Source organism: Equus caballus, chromosome 19 (assembly GCF_041296265.1).
Source record: "Equus caballus isolate H_3958 breed thoroughbred chromosome 19, TB-T2T, whole genome shotgun sequence".
NCBI classification, from domain to species: domain Eukaryota; kingdom Metazoa; phylum Chordata; class Mammalia; order Perissodactyla; family Equidae; genus Equus; species Equus caballus.
Genome location: NC_091702.1, coordinates 36,971,406 through 36,991,027, shown reverse-complemented (window position 1 = coordinate 36,991,027; position 19,622 = coordinate 36,971,406). Strand labels below are relative to the sequence as shown.

The 19,622-nt window shown below is 40.1% G+C and overlaps 1 protein-coding gene across 2 annotated transcripts in view; it reads right to left on the bottom strand.

Annotated features, from left to right (window-relative positions):
• Nucleotides 1–19,622, bottom strand: part of TPRG1 (tumor protein p63 regulated 1) — a 198,613-nt gene that overhangs the window by 79,395 nt on the left and 99,596 nt on the right. For both annotated transcript variants that reach the window (XM_070242686.1, XM_001499917.5), the window contains exon 3: nt 15,058–15,149. In XM_070242686.1, coding sequence (XP_070098787.1) covers nt 15,058–15,149 — 92 coding nt within the window. The remainder of the gene's footprint in view (nt 1–15,057; nt 15,150–19,622) is intronic.

The following is a 19,622-nucleotide window of genomic DNA, read 5'->3' as shown; positions in this document are numbered from 1 at the left end:
GTATCTAGGTGAAGTGAAGAGCTAGTGCAAAGGCCCTGAAATGGGATCCATCACGTTTCATTAAACAGCAAGGAAGCCAGTGTGACCAAAGCAAAAGGGGCAAGGAGGAGAGTGGAGGGAGATTTAAACAGAAGCCATATCACAGGCCGAACAACCACAGTTTCTTTGCGATTTAGGAATGTTTTTCACATTAAATGGTTATTATCCTCCACTTTACAGATGGAGGAAACGCACCTCAATAAAGTGACATCTGTCTAGCACTAAGTGACAAAGCCAAGGCCAGAATCCAGTTCTTCTGACCCCCAGCCCAGGACATATACGTTCCATCTGGCTGCTTCTCCCACTTATTTCCCTATGCAGCCAGGCAACTTTGCTCTCCCTACAACACTACCATCAGAAAGAGGATATTTTAAAAGCTACACAAAAGACAAGACTCTGGACACATGCTATCCTTCTCTCTTTCCCACAAAATGACTGAAAAGCTGTTGTAGAGCTCAAGTCCTCCACAGCACACCAGGAGCCAACAAGGGCCCCACCCGCTGAGTGGCTTTCTCCTCCCCTGAAGTCACTTCAGGGGATCCACTTGATCAGAAGCCAAGGAAGCTGGCAGGAGAACAAGGCCTAATTCTGAGGAGGTGGCAGAGAGGGAAGAACAAAGGGACAAGATACAACAAATACGCATATCTCCCCACCTCCATTGTTGTGTTTTTAAAATAGGAGAGATGTCTGCTTACTGTACTGTTGGTTACAGATCTCTGGGTATAGGAGACACAGCCCAGATCAGGCAAGCCCAAGAAGAGAAGATGGGTTATCAAAACACTCTGAGGAATCCCACAGAAATCCAAGAACAGGAACCATACACGGCTGGGCTTTATGATACCTGGAAAGTCACAGGAATGAAAGCTACTCTCTCAGAGGCTGTCTCTATCATTTCTGTGTGTGTCTATACACCTCACCTGTCTCCCTTGACTGGTGTGCTCCTTTTGCTCACTGCCAAAGTTTATTTCTCTTTAATTCCACCTTGCCTATGACCTTTAATTCTTTCCTTCATCCTGACTCTACATGAATTTTCGGATCTGCTCTCATAGCTAACTGGCCTCTATAGCTGTGTATCTCCCAGTTCACATTCTCCAGATAGAAAATTCTTTTCATCCAAATCATTCCTCTGAGCTGTCTTTTTGGGTCACAGGCCAGCTGATGGATGAGCCCCTATCTGACCAATCAGTGATGGCCAGAGGCTGAAGTTACAGAGCAGAAAATAGGAATTGCCAGTGAGGTTCACTTTGTTGTTCTTTTTCAGGATTATTTTAGCTATGCTAATTACTTTGTCTTTCCATAAAAATTTTGGAAGAATCTTGTCTTAGCTACAAAAAATCTTGCTGATAATTTGAAAGGAATTATGTAAACCTGTATATCAAATTTGGGGAGACTTGGTATCATTACTATATTGGGTCTTCCAATCTATGAACATGGTATTTCTCTCCATTTATTTAAATTTTCTTTGATTTCTTTCATCAGCATTCTGTAGCTTTCAGCATGCAAGTTCTATACATATTTTATTAGATTTACACTTAAATATTTCTTCTTTGAGTGATTATAAATGTTACTGCATTTTTAATATATTTTTACTTCTTTAATGCTAGTGTATAGAAATACAATTGATTTTCATATGTTGATCTTGTACCCTGCAACCTTGCTAAACTTATTTATTAGTTCTGGGAATTCTTTTGTAGATTCTTGGAATTTTCTAAAAGACTCATGCCATCTATAATTAGGGACAATTTTTATTTCTTTCTTTCTGATCCATATGCCCTTTACTTCCTTTTCTTGTCTTATTGTGCTGGCTAAAACTTCCAGTGCTATGCTGAATAGTGGTAGTGAGAGAGGACACCTGTGCCTTGTTCCTGATCTTAGGGGGAAAACACTAGTCTTTTCCCAATAGCATGATGTTAACTGTAGGTTTTATGTAGATGTTCTTTATCAAATTGAAAAAGTTCCCCTTCTGTTATTTTTCTGAGAGTTTTTATCATGAATGAGTGTGTTGAAATTTGTCAAATGCTTTCTCAGCATCAATTGATCTGATCGTGTAATTTTTCTTCTTCAGCCTGTTACTATGGTGGATTACACTGATTAGTTTTCCAACACCGAACCAGCCTTGCATCCCTGGAACAAACTCCACTTGGTCATGGTATATAGTTATTTTTATATATTAATGAATTCTATTTGCTGACATTTTGTTAAGAACTTTTGTGTTTATATTCCTGAGGGATATTGGTTTGTAGTTTTAGTTTTGTAATGTCTTTGTCTGGATTCAGTGTCAGGTTAGTACTGGCTTCAGAGAATGAGCTGGGAAGTTTGCCCTCCTCTTCTATTTCCTTGAAAAGATTATGTAAATTGGTGTTCATTCTTCTCTAAACATTTAATAAGTTTCTCCAGTGAAACAATCTGGGCCTGGAGATTTCTTTTTTGGGCGTTTTTAATTACAAATTCAATTTCCTTATTGTTATAGGGCTATTCAAATGATCCATTTCATATTGGGTGAGTTGTGGTAGTTTTTGCGTTTTGAAGAATTGGTCCATTTCATCTAAGTTGTCAAGTTTATGTATGTAGAGTTGTTAGCTGTAATCACTTATTGTCTCTTTGTTGTTTGCAGCGTCTGTAGTGATATACCCTTTTTCATTCCTAATACCGGGATTTTGTGTCTTCTCTCTTGTTTTCTTTGTCAGTCTTGCTAAAAGCTTGTCAATTTTATTGAACTTTTCAGAGATCCAGCTTTTTGCTTCATTAATTTTCTCTATTGTTTTTGGGGTATTTTTCACTGATGTCTACTCTTTATTATTTCCTTCCTTCTGCTCACTTTGAGTTGGTTCATTCTTCTTTTTCAAGTTTCTTAAAGCAGGAGCTTAGACTATTGTTTTAAGACTTTTCCTCAATTGATTTGAGCACTTTTTCTTTAGTGCTATAAATTTCTCTCTCAGGACCTCTTTAACTGTATTCCAGCATTTCGATATATTGTATTTTTATTTGCGTTCGGTTCGTTGTACTTTTTATTTCCTTTGAAACTTCCTCTTTGATCACTGGAAGTTTCTAAGTGTTTAGAGATTTTCCTGTTATCTTTCTGTACTGATTTCTCGTTTGATTTCATTGTAGTCAAAGAACATACTCTGTACGATTTCAATTCCTTTAAAATTTGGTGAGGTTTGTTTTGTGGCTCAGGATATGTTGGATCTTGGTATATGTTCTGTGGATGCTCGAACAAAATGTGTATTCTTCTGTTACTGGGTAAAGTGTTCTACAAATGTTGATTGGTTCCTGTTGGTGGTATTGAGTTCTTTTAAATCTTTGCTGACTTTCTGCCTATTTGTCATATCAATTATTGAGAGAATGGTATTGAAGTCTTTAACCATAATCATGGATTTGTCTATTTCTCCTTTCAGTTCTATCTGTTTTTATTTCACACATTTTGCACTTCTGTTGTTTGGTGCATAACCTTTTAGGATTGCTCTGTCCTTTTGGTGGATTGACCCTTGTATCATTACACAATTCCTTCTCTGTCCCTGGTAGTTTTCTTTGCTCAGGAATCTACAGTTTTATTCATTCACAAAGCACAGCATTTCAAAAGCCACAGCAATTCTTAAAGTTTCTGGTTCTTTCTACTAAACAGACCAGTGGAAGCACAGACCCCCTCCTCTAGACATTGATTACTCCTCCTAGACCCCTCCTATCTTCCCTACAGCAGGGCAATTTGAGGCAACCTAGGGACTCCATTGAGTGGAGACAATTTACTGCTTGTGAATCAGGCAGCATGTTTATTCATAAGAGTCTGTAATTGTTGTTTTTATAACAGCTGTAGTGGCCTAAATGTGTTGATAGCCTCAATATTAAGACTGAGTTCTTATTTATTTTCTTTAATAAAACCTACATTGGCAGGCCTCTAAACAATCAAGATTAAGTTTAAATTATTGGGAAATTATTTCCAGAGCCTCTTGCCTTTCTGAAAATGTCAACACTCTATTTGATATCTTTCAGTAACCCAAGAAAGAAATGCCTATAATGGTCATGAAGGAAACATCAAGGCAGTGGTGTGGCGTAAATGGTAAATACATTCTAAAATAATAATAATGAATTATGATGCCTTGATTTTATTTCCTTGCTATAAATTCTCCAACCATGACTGATTTCAAGATCCAAGGTGAGGTCACTGGACATGTAGTTGGAAGAGATGCACATGTTTGGCTCTCATGAGTGGGAGCACCCACCACACACCACAGCATCAAAGGAATGAAGAGGGCCAGTGTAAGGCAATGGAGGGTGGCAAATTGTTGGCAAACTGGGAACACGCACCCTATCTAAAAGCATTCAAATGGCCTGTGGAGCTCTAATCTGACTCTAGAAAAAGATATGACCCAAACTCCTTAGCATGGCATTCAAAATTATTGACTTTCTGGTTCCTTTCTGCCTTTCCAGCTCTTGTTTCTTGTTCTCTCAATCTTGATCACTGTAATCCAGCCACACTGAACAGTGTGTGGTTCCCTGAGCCTAAGTCTGTTACTCTGAACATATTCTTCTCTCTTCCTGGAATGTTTTCTTTCCCATAATATCTTCTTGGAAATTTCTCTTTCTTCTTTAATCCTGCATTCCCCCTTTACGTAACTCCATAATATAGATACAGTAAGTTCTGTGCTCCTATGGAATCACTTGCAGGACCTTATGTCAGGATTTATCATACTCTGTTGTGACTTTAGTTACATGTCCTTCTTCAGATGACTCAGAGCTCCTTGAAGACAGACATCTTGTCTTATTTCCCTCTGTATTTTTTTTTTTAAAGATTGGCACCTGAGCTAAAACCTATTGCCAGTCTTCTTTTTTTCTCTTCTTCTTCTTCTTTCAAAGCCCCCCAGTACATAGTTGTATATTCCAGTTGTGAGTGCCTCTGGTTGTGCTATGTGGGACGCTGCCTCAGCACGGCCTGATGAGCACTGCCATGTCCGCGCCCAGGATCCAAACCAGCGAAACCCTGGGCCACCGAAGCTGAGCATGCAAACTTAACCACTTGGCCATGGGGCCGGCCCCTCCCTCTGTATTTTTATTACTTAGGGCAGAGTCTGGCTTATGGAAGGAGCTCGGTAAATTCATAAATGAATGTACGAATGAGTGAATATGAATAAATAATAATGATAAAATCCAACTCTCATGTGGCACATACCATGGGGCAAAAAGTGTTGTAAGCATTCTACATATGTTAAGTAATTTAATCCTTCAGTTAATAATCCTCTTTACATGCCCATGTATGGAACTGGGCAATTTAACTGCCTCAGACTTTTTTCACTTCTTTGCTCTTTCTGACTCCTCCCTAATTGGTAGCAGTCTTGGGAAAACAAACACTTCCAAGTACATTTGTGACTGCAGTAACTAAATGCCCTCACTGTCCTATAATTCAGGTCACTCAGGGACCATTAGCTACCTGGATGAGGCTGCTGCCAAGGGGAATTTATAGAGAAAAGCAATGTGTTTAATTAAGTGGTTGTCGAAAACACCTACCCAGTATAAATGGAATCTGGCAACAGAGGTGCTTTTGTTGCTGCCAGAGTCCTGCCACAGGTCATTAACATCTTGATAGATTTGAGGCACTTCTCAGCCCGAGTGTTTTCACCCAAGGACAGAGGAAGTCTTGCTGGGCTTTGAGCTGCCTGGAGGCCCAGGGAAATGGAGGCAGGATTCGATGGATGGACCCTGCAAGTGTCAGTGAAGGGCTTCAAATGGCAGATGACTCTTCTAGAATTAAATTGAAGCCAAGTCCACTATAGGTTCTCAGCCCCTATCATGGACCAGACACTGTACTGAGAGCACTGGGAGGTGGGCAGAGATGGGCTTGGACAAAGTGAATCACAATCGGGCCTTGCCTCAAGGAATACGTTCCTCACAATGTGCACAATGAACTCCACTATGTGGTGTGATGGGAGCACAAAGAAGGGAGAGAAGATTATTCTGGTTGAATTAATGTGGAAAGTCTTCATGGACATAACATTCGTGAAGGACAGGAAAGGTCTGGATGAACAGAAAGGAGAGAGAGGAATACAAAATACAGCAAATTGAGTGAGTACAATCACGAGGTCAAGGCACCGTGTCAGGAACTTTGGGGAACATCAGGCAGTTCAATTTGACTGATAGAATTTGTAAATGGGCATAATAATAAATAAGGCTGGAGAGGAAAATTCAGTCCACGATATGCAGGGTCTTAAAGATACAACAGAAGAGCATAGAAGCAGTGAGGACCCACTGAAGTCCTTGGACCACAAGCACCAGAGTGATCTGGACAAGTGCTTCTCAAATTTCAGCGTATATAGGAATCAATAGGGAATCTGGTGAAAATGCAGATTCAGGTTCAGTACGTCTAGGGTGGGTCCTGAGCATCAGCATTGCTAACAAGTTCCTAAGTGATGTTGGTGCTGCTGATTCCAAGTTCACATTTTGAGTAGCAAGGGTCTAAAATAGATGGAAGTATGCAAAAATGAATGGGATTGGGTAGGAGATATATTTCAGAATGTGAACTTTTAATTTGCATCGTATGTTTATTATTCTTCACTAAAAGGATTAGAAATCCCTGATTTCCAGGGGATTTTTTAGGCCTTTTTATTTTTTAATTCTAAGTGGCAATATTTTTCCTTATAGAAGTAGTTCAGCACTCCTTGTGACATAATTAGACTGTGACAAGATAAAGTATGATTGGCCTTACCCCATCAGTGACATGCTCCCTCCCCTACAGGTATCTGACTTTTGAGTTGATTCTGGGAAAAGACTCAAGTCAAATGAACAGCAAAGGGCAGGAAAGATCTGGAGAGGAAAAGAGGAAAAGGTCTCTGAACCTGTCCAGTGAATCTCTGACCTTCGTCCCAGCAAACAACAGACAATCAACAAAGAAACCAGACACAGGCACAAAGATCATTTAACCAATTTAAACTGCAGTGCTCGCTGTGTCGGGAGATGAAAAATCACAAAAGCCAGCAACAGCAGTGCTGTGAGAAGACAACTAGGCTGCTAGGGAGGTCCCGTGGAGTCAAGCCCTCCTGTGACCCTTAATAAGTGGTTGCTCTTAGACAGGTCATTTAATCTCTGAGTTTCTTCACCCATAAAATAAAGCCAATAGTTCCTCCTTGCCTTCTCCTGTGGGTCTGTTTGAGGCTCAAATGTGAAAGCGATCACATGCAGTGCTGCTCTGGGGATCCGTGTACTCCAGAGAGGCTCACTGTGCCTGGAAAGTAGTTCCCAGTTGCCTGTTCCTCAACATTCCTTCGTCTCCAAGGATGCTGTTCTTTTATTTTAACATCCAGGATAGAATTTTCTTCTGGAGAATCCATCTAAATTAAGGAGAGATGCTCTACACACTTCCACTTAACCCACCAAGCCCAAGAAACAGAACTCTGAGTTTAGCCAACATATTTCTGCCAGAGGAACCAAAAGCTACAATTTAATAAGAGGCATACAGGGAATCTTTGCACAATAGCGAAAGGACTGTTTTAGCAAAGTCAGGACAGCATAATACATTGGAGCCCGACCCCTGCTACTTTAGAGCTGAGTTACTCTTCTGAGCCTTGATTTCCTCATCTGTAAACTGGAGGAAGATTCATCCTGAGCTAACATCTGTGCCAATCTTCCTCTATTTTGAATGTGGGTTGCTGCCACAGCATGGCCACCAATGAGTGGGGTAGGTCCATGCCTGGGAACTGAACCCGGGCCACTGAAGCAGAATGCACCAAACTTAATTATTAGGCCATGGGACTGGCCCCAAGAAGATCACTTTTTAAACTACAAAGTGTTATAGAAATATTACTTATCTTTTATCAAAAAATAAATGGAGAATGCCTTGTATATTTTCATTTCTCTTTCTGATCGTCAAGTCTTATTCTGCCCCACTGGTAAATATCCCTTACTTGGTGCTTCATTTTTTTTTTTTTTTAAAGACTGGCACCTGCGCTAACATCTGTTGACAATTTTTTTTTCTTCTCCCCACAGCCTCCCAATACATAGTTGTATATTCTAGTTGTGAGTGCCTCTGGTTGTGCTGTATGGGATGCTGCCTCAACATGACATGATGAGCCCAGAATGGCAAAACCCTGTGCCACTGAAGCAGAGCATGCAAACTTAACCACTTGGCCACAGGGCCGGCCCTGGTGCTTCAATTTTAAAAGAACAATATAAGCCCTTAAATTTAAGTTTGTGTAGCCATGGACAGTTTGGAAAGTAATTGTCCAATAATAGGTGAATGATTGAGTAACTTTACAAAGCTACATGAAAGCCAGGAAAAATACGAGAAAAAACCTAAGAGAACTGCCATTTAGAGATCATTAAAATTATATGTATTATAACGATATAATGGGAAATGCATGGAAAGCACTTATCATAACACTTGGTACAATTTAAGTACTCAATAAATGTTATCTATTAATATTATAATAATCTTTGGCCAAAAAAATGCACGGAGAAAAGCTGGAATGATATATACCAAAAATTAACAGGGGTCGTGCTTCTTTCAAGAGCTAAATTTCTAATGGACTAAAGAATGTATTAAAACAAACTCACTAACTAAAAAGAAAATGGCAAAACCTACTCAAGTTCACCCAGCTACATTGATTGTAAATAGCAGATCCAGGATCTTCCGACTCTGACAGAAGTCTTCTGATTCCAAATTTGGGACTTTTTTCTATGACACCAGGCTGAGTCCTAGACCTCACTTTCATTCTGCTATCTATATGTTCAACGTAGATAGTTAACGGATTTTGCGCATTTATTATACCAACGTCCTAGGATAGAAACCTAGGTGGGTTTAGGGGAAAGCAGACAATGAAATATACTGTAGATATTTTCCACAAAGATGAAGGGTGAGAGTTACTTGATTTCAGCCACTAGAGGCGAGTCCTCTTGTTTGAATGAGAGGAATAAGAACAACAATCCTCCACCAGCACTCCACACTAATATGTGTGGAGGGAAGAGCCCGTCTCCTCCCACCTCCTTAACCACAATAGACAAAAACATCTTCAGTACATTCTACTGAAGAGCCACTTCATTGCCATCATGTCACGCTTTTTCAGACTCCATAAAATGTCAAGATGTTCTCCCTGGTGCTGGCTTAATAGATCGCTTCTAAAAGGGTACACACAATTTCTTTAAAAATTCCTTTCCCAAAAGGGCCAAGAAAGACACTAAGAGGAGGAGACAAACACTGTCGTGTCTTGATAGCTGTGGAGGCATACAAAGTTTCTGGATGGGCTGCGCTGGGCTGGGCTGGAGGCGTGGGTCCTAACTGGAGTCTCCTAGGCTATTCTTTATGGTTTCAGCTAAGTGGGATCTAGCTGGAGTTGATGATTACTCTCTCCAGATCTCCTTTTGGCTTCCCTGTCCATCCTCCTCACATCCTCCACTTAAGTGCTTTCAAATCCATTTTTCTAATTTTACTGCACAATATATCTGTATAAATGTAGAACATCACAAATCAGCTCGCCTGAACTAAGTCAGGTGACATCCCATGGAAAATGCCTTTACTGACAATCAAGTTTATGCTCTTAGCTTCTATAGAATGCAAGGCTATAAGAAACAAATAGGTCAAGATTTCTGTCTCCTTTTTTTGGTGAGGAAGATTGGCCCTGAGCTAACATCTGTGCCAGTCCCCCTCTATTTTGTATGTGGGATGCTGCCACAGCATGGCTTGATAAGCGGTGTGCATGTCTGCACCCAGGATCTGAACCTGTGAACCCTGGACTGCCAAAGCAGAGCACATGAACTTAACCACTACACCACCAGGCCGGCCCAAGAATACTGTCCCTTTTGAAAAACCACTTATGAAGACAGTATCTGGACATACTGTAAAACCATCTATTCAACATCTCCATGTGGATGCTCTATGGACACCTCAGACTCATTTTTTCCCAAAAATGTACTCAACAAGTTCTTTAAGAAGTAAATGACAAGATTATTGGGAGAATTAAGTGAGATTGTGTGCACAAAGTTCCTTCTACAGCAGTTGCATATGGTAGTTTCTTAACAGGTTATCATTTCCCTCTAAAGCTGGAACGATGGAACAGTCAACTCATCAGTTTCCCAGGTCACAGCCCAAGAGTTACCCTGGACTCCTTCCCCATGGACGGTTAAACAGAAAGATCCATAAAGCCCAACTATATCAGGTATCAGTTTATTTGCCTCCCAGTTCCAAATGCACCCTTCAGTATACGCTCTATGATAAACAACAGAATTTCTTTAAGCATTTCTCCTTTAAAGTGTGCACCTCCTTACGCTTCTGCAGTAGAGAGCGCTAGAGGGATATAGGAGAAAGAAGAGGCTTTTCGTAATTCCCAGCTTGGGCTGACAGTCAGCAGTGTAGGTATGAGAACGGCCAGTGGCATATGCCCCAGCCACGGGCCCAGAACACAGACCATCTGCAACTTTGCAACATCTGCCTGGCGTTAACCTTTCCTCAGCCACCTGTCCAGACTTCATCCATTCAGTAATGAGAAAGGTGACTTTTTGCTGAATTGGATAATAGTTTCTGAATGCTGCAAGAATATTTCCTCAGTTTTTGTGTGTGTGCTATTACAATGTAACAGCCACAGACAGTGCAAACTTTTAAGTTTAATCTGCATTGTTAACATATTCACCATTACTTTCTTAAGTTTAGACAATCGACAAAACAATAAATCAAGCTCTGGTCTGTAGTGTTCGGCAATTTCCATTGTGTAAACACTACCAATTCCCAGCTACCAACGTGGCATCACTGAATGTGGAGTTGAGAAGGGATGGTAGGCCACCATCATATAGTATTTTCACTACACGAATATAGTAGGCATAAGTAACGCCAACAGCATAACATAAGAGCAAAATGAAGTAAACTATCAGAAAATGAGGCCTTTGAGTATATCACCTTGTTTTCAATTTAACTTATTCGGTGTGAAATTTTATATAATTCAATTTTAATAATTAACAAAATTAATTAATTTTAATAATTAACAAAATTAAAGAAGAGGTGACTCTCAAAATTCACCTCTTCTGAGCCAGTGTGAACCAGCTCTAGCATACCGCTGGATCAGACCCTCGCTGATATTGCACAAGTTTCTAACTTGTCACCCAATCTCCCTCTATTCATTGATCGTTCACATTTCAAACACGTACAGGTCACAAATCCTCATCCACCATTCCAAAGTCAACAAAGCTCTGAAAATAGCAGCTGTGGTGCAAACTCACTGTGTGGTAAAACCAGGTGAGAACCAGCATGAGACCATCTATTGTTCTTATTTGTTCTAATTTTAATACCACATGTTTCCTTGAAAAAGTATTAACAAGTTTGATTATGGGGTGCTGTCCCAGACCTCCATTTGGGGCATAAAATAAACAGCATATGCATTGTTTTACCTTTCTAAAATCTGAAAAGTTCTCAATCTCACTCACACATCTTGTCCCAAAGGTTTTGGATAAGGGATTGTGGACCTTTAGTGATCTTTATAAAATATAAACATGGTCACACTTTCTCACCCTTCAGTGCCTCCCCACCACCTGTGGGACAGAATCTAAGTTCTTAACCATGATGCATGAGGCCCTTAAGTACTTCTCCAGTCTCCTCTCTTGACAGTTCTCACCTTGCCCTCCTATGTCCAACTACTTCTAGGAGTCTGGCCAACCATGACTAAAGATTGAGCTGGGCTCGTTAATCACCCCACACCTACAGCTCACACCCTTGAGATGAAGGGATCAGAACCCAAATACAGGAGTGCAGTTCATCTTCCTTGTTCTGTCTGATCTTCATCTGGCCGCTTCGTCTTCCCTAGTCTCCATTTCTCATCTGTAAAATGGCAGTCATAAAACCAGCAAAGCTGTAGCGAAGCTAAAGCAAGTTCATGGACGTGAAGATACTTTACAAAGTGCTCTCTACATCAAAAGGGTTGTTACTCTCATCATCCCAAAATTGGAATACTTGTTTGAAAGCAGGAATTCTTTAAACTGTTGAATGAGCAGCATCTCATGAAAGAGCTGAAAGTCGATGTGCATAAAGCCCAGTCATTTCCATCACACACAAGAAGTGTTATGCTTGAAAAGAGTCTTGTGTGGTTGGGGAAGTTGGTCAATATTATAGCCCTTGTAATTCATAAGAGCTGAATGGATGGCTCTCCTTCCATTCTGATAAAGAGGAGAGGGGACAAGAGTAGCTCCAGGTTCTCACCTTTCTGGGCCTATGTGTTTATATGTTTGTTTCGTTGAGGTTTTTTTAATGCTGTTATTTGGGGTGGTTGGTTTCTGTCTGCTTTTGCTGTTGTTGTTTTTACCTCTCCCTCTATTGACGCACTACAAACAAGCAAAAGACTTAAGTGTGAAAGGTCATTCGAAACCTCTACACCCACCTCCTTTGACAAAGAGCCTCCCACATTCTGCTCAAACAGTCACAGTGACTGGAAGCCTATTCATTTAGTCCAGATGCCAGAACCATCTTCTTTCCAACTGGCAGCTCTTTCCATTGCAAGAAGGCTGTTTGAACCAGCTGTAAGGCTTAACTGGCAAAGAAAAGAAACTGGCAAATTTGTACTATGGTAGAAATGACTATAATCAGATCTTTTCTTGGTGGTAGCTTTTCATGGGGGTGGGGGAGGAGTAAGAGGATTTTGGCAGAGAGGAAGACCAAACAGAAGACAAAAGAACTACCATTTAAAGAGGAGAAATGCGTTCCAGTATGCAAAGGAAGAAAGCCTGTCAGTAAACAAGCAAATGTGGTTGCTTGAAATTCCATGTGCACAGGATACAAGCCTTATTGCTGTCCTTAAAATAAATGGGTACCAAAAAACAAAACAGAAATAGAAAACTGGTTGCCAGATAGTCCTTACCACCTCTTTGAGCTTCCTATTAGGTTCAACACTGGGTGCAAAACTTGGGTCTTTGGGGCACAGCTGTTCATACTTAATCTGAAAACTACCAGTTTTACCAATCATTCTAGTTGATGTTAAGTCAAACACACAGAATTATGCTACTAAACCTCAATGCGGATCACACAATCTGATTTATCTTTGGATAATTGATATCTACAGGCCTGTATAATCACTGAACAAAAACATTCAGATGAACCAAAAAATGAGTCAAACTTCTATACAAATAAAACCAAACAATTAACATATTCACTATTAAAGAAACTACTGGGGCCAGCCCTGTGGCCGAGTGGTTAAGTTCGCACGCTCCACTTCAGCAGCCCAGGGTTTCAGTGGTTCCAATCTTGGGCATGGACATGGCACTGCTCGTCAGGCCAGGCTGAGGCGGCATCCCACATGCCACAACTAGAAGGACCCACAACTAAGATATACAACTCTGTACTGGGAGAGGATTTGGGGAGAAAAAAAGCAGAAAAAAAAAGAAAAGAAATTACTGATTCTATTTTTTGAGAATTCAAATACAGTCACTACTGGATTTTGAAGGACCACATTTGCTCATTCATCCCCATTACTGAGATGCGCCTTAGAAACAAAATTTGTAAGGGTTTACTTTTGATTTGACCTTTAGAATTTACACAGACATCTGTCCTAATCAAGGCAGACTTTTCATTTGCACAAGTCAAATTTTACTCTGCGGATGGGAGCTGAAGAGTGGGGAATGAAATGTGGGTTGGTAAAAGGTGAATTAGAGACAAGCCTGAACTGTAGGCTTTCCTTTTCCTTAGAGGTAACCAGAGATGATAGAAATAGAGGTGGCTAGGACAGAAATAAAGGCTTCCAAAAACAGGCCTTTTACCAACAGTTAGTACTTGTGAATAGAGGGGCCTTAATATCTATTGAAATCCACTATCTTAGCGACTTTAAGAGTTTTATAATGTTATCTCATTTAGTCCTCACACCCACTCTTCAAGTACATATCATTATCTCCATTTATAGATGAAGAAACAAATGCTCAAAAGTTGTCAGGTTAGTTTTCAAAAGTTCATTTTCATTCAATTCTTGGAACACATTGGAAACACTGAAATAATATGGTGGTCAGTCAGATGGACTCACAGCTGATCTGGTTCTCCATTTCATTGATTGAGGGAGTTGTGCTGGCCTGGATGGTTAAACATTCAACTGTTGCCCTCCAGAAACTTAATCAAAAAAGATGCCCTGCCCAGTGGTGAAAGATTAAATAATTCTTTGCTCAAAGCATAGGAATTACTGAGCTTTTCTGCTAGATCCTTCAGTGATCATGTTACTAAGCCAGAAAACTTACTGAACTGATTAAGTATCTGAAATGAAGCTCTAATTGCATTCTCCAATTAATATTATGGATTCTGTACAAGAAAAAAAGTGACTCCCTTATTATGTGAATATTTTACTTACATTGTAAAGACCATGGCATTGCTAACATTCTCCTGGTGGGTGAAGAAAAGACTGCACAGACACTAGAGTTTCAGAGCAGGCCAGAAGCGTGGCCATCTTCATGGTGTCACTCGCAGTGAAAGCCCTTATAGCTAAGATAAACCTTGTGGGTGAATGGAGGCAGTTATTAAAGCAAAAAGACTTAAGTATTAGACTTGATTTTTATCCTAGCTCTGGACGCGTGGCCTGTCTTCTCTATCCTGCAGGATTTTCCTGGTTTTTCTGCTCATGTTACTGTGCATAAGATAAAATTCAAACCGTATATGCTGACTTCGTTCATACTCTTTCCTAGCCTTCCTTTCCACTGCACCCAGAGTGGATGGTTAGTAGCCTGATGTGGTTGGAGGGAGAGTGCTTGTGAGAGACAGAGACTGGAACCAGAGTGATCAGTTAGGAGACAACTGCAATAGTCCTTGAAAGCAATGATCAAAGTCTGACTTCCAGGAGTCATAGTAATGGTTGAGTGAAGTGACTAGCCCGGAAAACAGTTGTAGGAGTCAAATCTGGTCGTACTATCAGCTGTGGGGTACCAAGAAACTTTCCTCTCTAATTGGATATGTCAGTCAATTAATCACCTTACAGAGGAACCAGAAGAAAGTCTTCCACAGGCCCATCTCCTATTCTGTTACAGTGGCGTCAAGGAAAATGCTACATTTCCACTGCCCTTCACTTAGCCGTCACTACTCACTCTGTCAAGAGCCAGAAGCCTTGAATGGTCTCTCCGGAAGTCTTGGTTACGTGGCATTTCAAATCTTCCATGGCAGTCTCAATGGCTCCTGGCTGAGTAGGAAGAAGAAAATACCTAGTTTAGAGAAGACCAAGCCTTCTTTGTGCATAGGATTAGTTAGTATGTCCTGCAGCTCTTCCAGAAAGCTGATCAGGAAAGAAAGTTCTTGCATTTGCCTGTTTGTTCTAGGCACTGCCTGCTGGAGAGCTGGTCTTGGACTCTGGTATTTACTAAGCTGCTCTCCTTGGATGAGATGAAAGTGATCCAAGTCCTGTCTTCCACAATCTTACTCTTGCTTTTTCATAGAAATGAAGACAGCCATTTTCAGAGGACCATCTTTTCCAAACAAACGTGTTTATCAGGATGTTGAAAGCATTTAGCAATATATGTATTTCTTAAATCAAACGTTTCTCTCTTCAAAGAGCACATGACAACAAAACACAAAAAACAAACCTTCTTCCAACATCCTGACCATAGTTTTAGCTGACTCTGAGAAATGAGCTTTTTTTGTCTCCTTTCCTGGCTTTCTTCACCCTTCTCTATGCAGGTGTTCCTACTTAGAGGCCTACCTCTAGCTTAAAAATTGATTAACCCCTGTTGTACTAAGAAATTCATAGGCCCTCTAGCTCAATGATTCTTAAACTTCAGTGCACAGCAGAATCACTTGAAGTGTGTTTTAAAATACTGATTTCCGGGCACTGTCCCCAGAGTTTCTGATTCAGTAGGTCTGGGGTGGGCCTGAGAACTTGCATTTCTATCAAGTTCCTAGGTGATGCTGTTGGTGTGAGACTCAACTATGAGAACCATTGCTCTCTAGGCAGTTATTCTCAACTTTGGCTACACAGCAGTATCATCAAGGAAATTTTTAAAAATCTTAAGGCCCAGGCCGTGTACCAGGCCAATTATGTCAGATACTCAGTGGATGGGACCCACATATCCGTACATTAGGATTTTTAAAAGCATTCCAGATGACTCCAATGTGTAGCCAAGGTTGACAACCACCCCAGCCCAGAGCTTATCTAGTGTAAACCATTTCATTTTATAGGTGTGGGAACAGGGGCAAGTGTGGGGAAGTAACTTGCCAGGTTCACTCGGCTAAGAAGTGGCAGAGACAAAGCAAGAAACCCAAACCTTCTTTTTCCAGGCCTACAGCACAGTGCTGGCCTCACTGCCAACCCTGGGCTACTGATGAGTAGGTTACAAGTTCTCAGGTATTCTCTATATAATAAGGCTTTGATATTAAGCACCTAATCTTCTCTAAAATATTAACATTCCTAATTTTACCAGCCTGAGAGCCTTTTCTCACAAAAGGAAACAGGGACACCAGCTTGGCTAGGACTCATTCAACCACCTTTTCCTCCCAGAAGTGGGGTGGTAGTAGGATTTGAGTTTGTTTGTTTTCTCAGTCTGTGAAAAAAGGCTTTGAAACATTTTGGCCACAGAGTCCATTGGTCAAGAAAAATCTTACATCAGAATCCATATATGGAAAACAGGAAAAGAATAGGTGAGGGTAAATGGTACAGAGCTTTACCTACTTAGTTCTCTCCCTCCCCTCCATTTTACTCTACACAGCCCAAGTCATCCAGGAAATGGACATGACAACTCCTAAACAAAGGGTTGACTGACCTGGGTTCATATTCCAGATCTGTCATGAATGAATTCTGTGACCTACAGCCAATTATTTGACTTTCTTTGGCCTCCATTTCCTTATCTATAAGACAACTGAGTAGACTGAACCAAAGCTTTCTGAGCCAAGCTCATATCAAAACCTCCTGGAAATCTTTAAGAAAACATGATCACAGCCCTTACACCAAGAGATTCTGATTCTATCATTTCAACAAATTTCCTGTTGAATTGGTCAGTCAGCCAGTGGACTGAATGATTTCTAACTTTCTTTTCATCCTTTGCTTCTGGTTAAAGTGTTGTCAGAAAGCTAATGTGGCACCCCATGCCTGCTGAAACCTGCGTGTCATGAAATCAGTAAGTTCTGGGACATTAATCAAACATGCCTTGAGCTCCCACTGACAGAGGATGTTGTGCCAACATCACTGGTTTCAGTGACCCTGCTAGTAGGACTGGACTACTGTGGAAGGAAATTCTCTATATCCCACGACGAGTCTCCCATCACCCAACCTCAGCTCCTTGAGGTGCAGCCTGACTCTACCAGGCTCACTGGTCAACGTTCTCTAAAAAATAATACTTTCTTTAATGACTCATCATGGGTATTTTTACTGTCTCTCCTCCTGTAGTCATATAATTTCTGCCTCAGCTAATATAACTTGGTAGTAAAACCAACACTTTCCAGAAGAAAAAAATCATAAGTGGAATTGGAAAATAGTGAAATAATCCTAAAATAAGCATTTTGTTGAGTGCTTTTAAGCCAGGCACTTTGCCAAAAATATGTGAAGATGAATATAATGCTGTAGAATTTTTCAAAACCTTCCTTCTTGTGTTCCCTATGGAAAGCAATTGACAAAATCTATCAAAAGGATCTGTCCTTTGATCCACACATTCCACCTCTGTGAAGTTCTACTATAGATACTCTTGTGTATGTGCAAAATGACATATGTATAAAATGTTCTTTGTAGGCTTATTTGTGGATAGCAAAAATTTGGAAACAACCCAAATATCTATCAATAGGAAACTAGTTAGATATATTATGGGACACATCCATACAATGGAATGTGGTGAATATGTAAAAAACAATGAGGAAACCTGTATTAAAATGGAAAGATTCAAAATATATTATTAAGTGAAAGAAAAGAACGTTGAGAAGAGAGGGTAGATATGTTGCTTTTTGAGTAAAAGGGAGGATAAGGGATAAGGATAAATATTTGTGTTTGCTTGTATATACCTAAAGGAAGTCTAACAGAATAGGTAGAAACCATTAACAACGGTGCCCTAAGGGTGGGAAAGGAACTTGAAAGATGGGGACAGTGGATGAAGGTGATATTTTACTGTACACTTTTTCAAAAGTTAAACGTTAAAACTAAAGCATGTTCTTTACCGAATGATGTGAAAGTCTCTGGAGTTCTGTCAATGTCCTCACTGTGTCTGTGACGTTCTTACCTTCAGTAGAAACACTGGTCATGCCCTTATGGAACAGTTACACACTATACTCCAATAAAGTATTTTACTTTCCTCCATTTGTTGCTATTGGTACTATCATAAACTTCAGCCAGGGAGTGTTGGAAACGAAATAAAACATGTGAACTCTTTGACTTGTGTCTAGGACAAGGTTTCAGTCCCAGCCTTTCTGCTTGCTGTGAGACACACATTATGTCATCTTGTCATTCCGTACATCAGTTTACTCATTCGTTAGATGGATACGATAATATTAACTGTGACAGAGCTGTCAGGAGATGCCAAAAACATTTGGTAGCGCTGAATAATAAAAAACTTTATTATCATTTTTATTGTTAATATTAAACAGAAGGGAAATAATCATACCAGGATTTGGGGATCAAATGGTTACTGAAACGAAACAATTAGCTCTGAGACTCCTTGCAGACTAAAACTAATAGGAAATAATGATGGAATAATATGTACTCATCATCTGATAAAAGAGAGCTTCACAAGGCAGGACATATATATTTCTAATTCTCAATTTTAAGAAAAAATCATTAGCAGGGATCCTTACTTATAAGGGACTACATAGCATAATAGGCAATATCTTCTCTAATAGTCTAGCGCTGAATATCTTCAGTCAAAACAAACCTACTGAGAGAATTTCAAAGACATATGTGTTTGTTTCCTTGAGCTAGACTAGCCCGGGGCCAGTTGTCACACAAGAAACACTCCTGTCCCCGGCTAATATTTTCCTCTGTCCTGGACTTCTTAACTAGACAGTGAGAGGAGGGGGGGCATAGAAAGGAATGCTCCTAGGGACTGAGACACAGTAAGATCTCTCCTGTGGGTGTCATCATGTCCAGAGAAGGATCACTTTGTGGTAAATAGGTAAGATAAGAAAACCAGCTCCAAATTGTATATGATTTGCAAAGTCGTCTTTCCCTAAAAATGAAAGAAATGTATTTTATTTCATTATTGTTAAGTGTCTGCCCTCAGAAAGAAACATCAACTCTATTACAATCTTCAAGGGATTTCAGTGTAAGGAGGGGAGTTGAGAAACCTTTTGCCCAGTGAGATATATAATTTCTAGACCAGAAAGAAGATCACACAGACAATAATACAATACAGCTAATATATTCAGTTGTTCCCAATATAAGAGCAAGACACTAGGAACCCTGTAGTAAGAGAAGAGGGAAAGGGAGAGAGTATGAAAGCCAAATTAGTGTCATGAAAGCAACGACATCTTGCCACACAATGGGAAGTCCCAAACCTGCTTATTAAAGTCTCGTTGCTCACAATAGAACACAGGCTATAAAAAGGCCAGGGGGAACCATTAATTAAATATTAAAAGATCAAATAGTTTTAGCCCCATTAGTTTGTATGTAATTTACATTCTCAAGTATAAATTTAGAGATAATTCCCCATCCCTAATCGCTTTCAACTTTCTGATAAGGTAT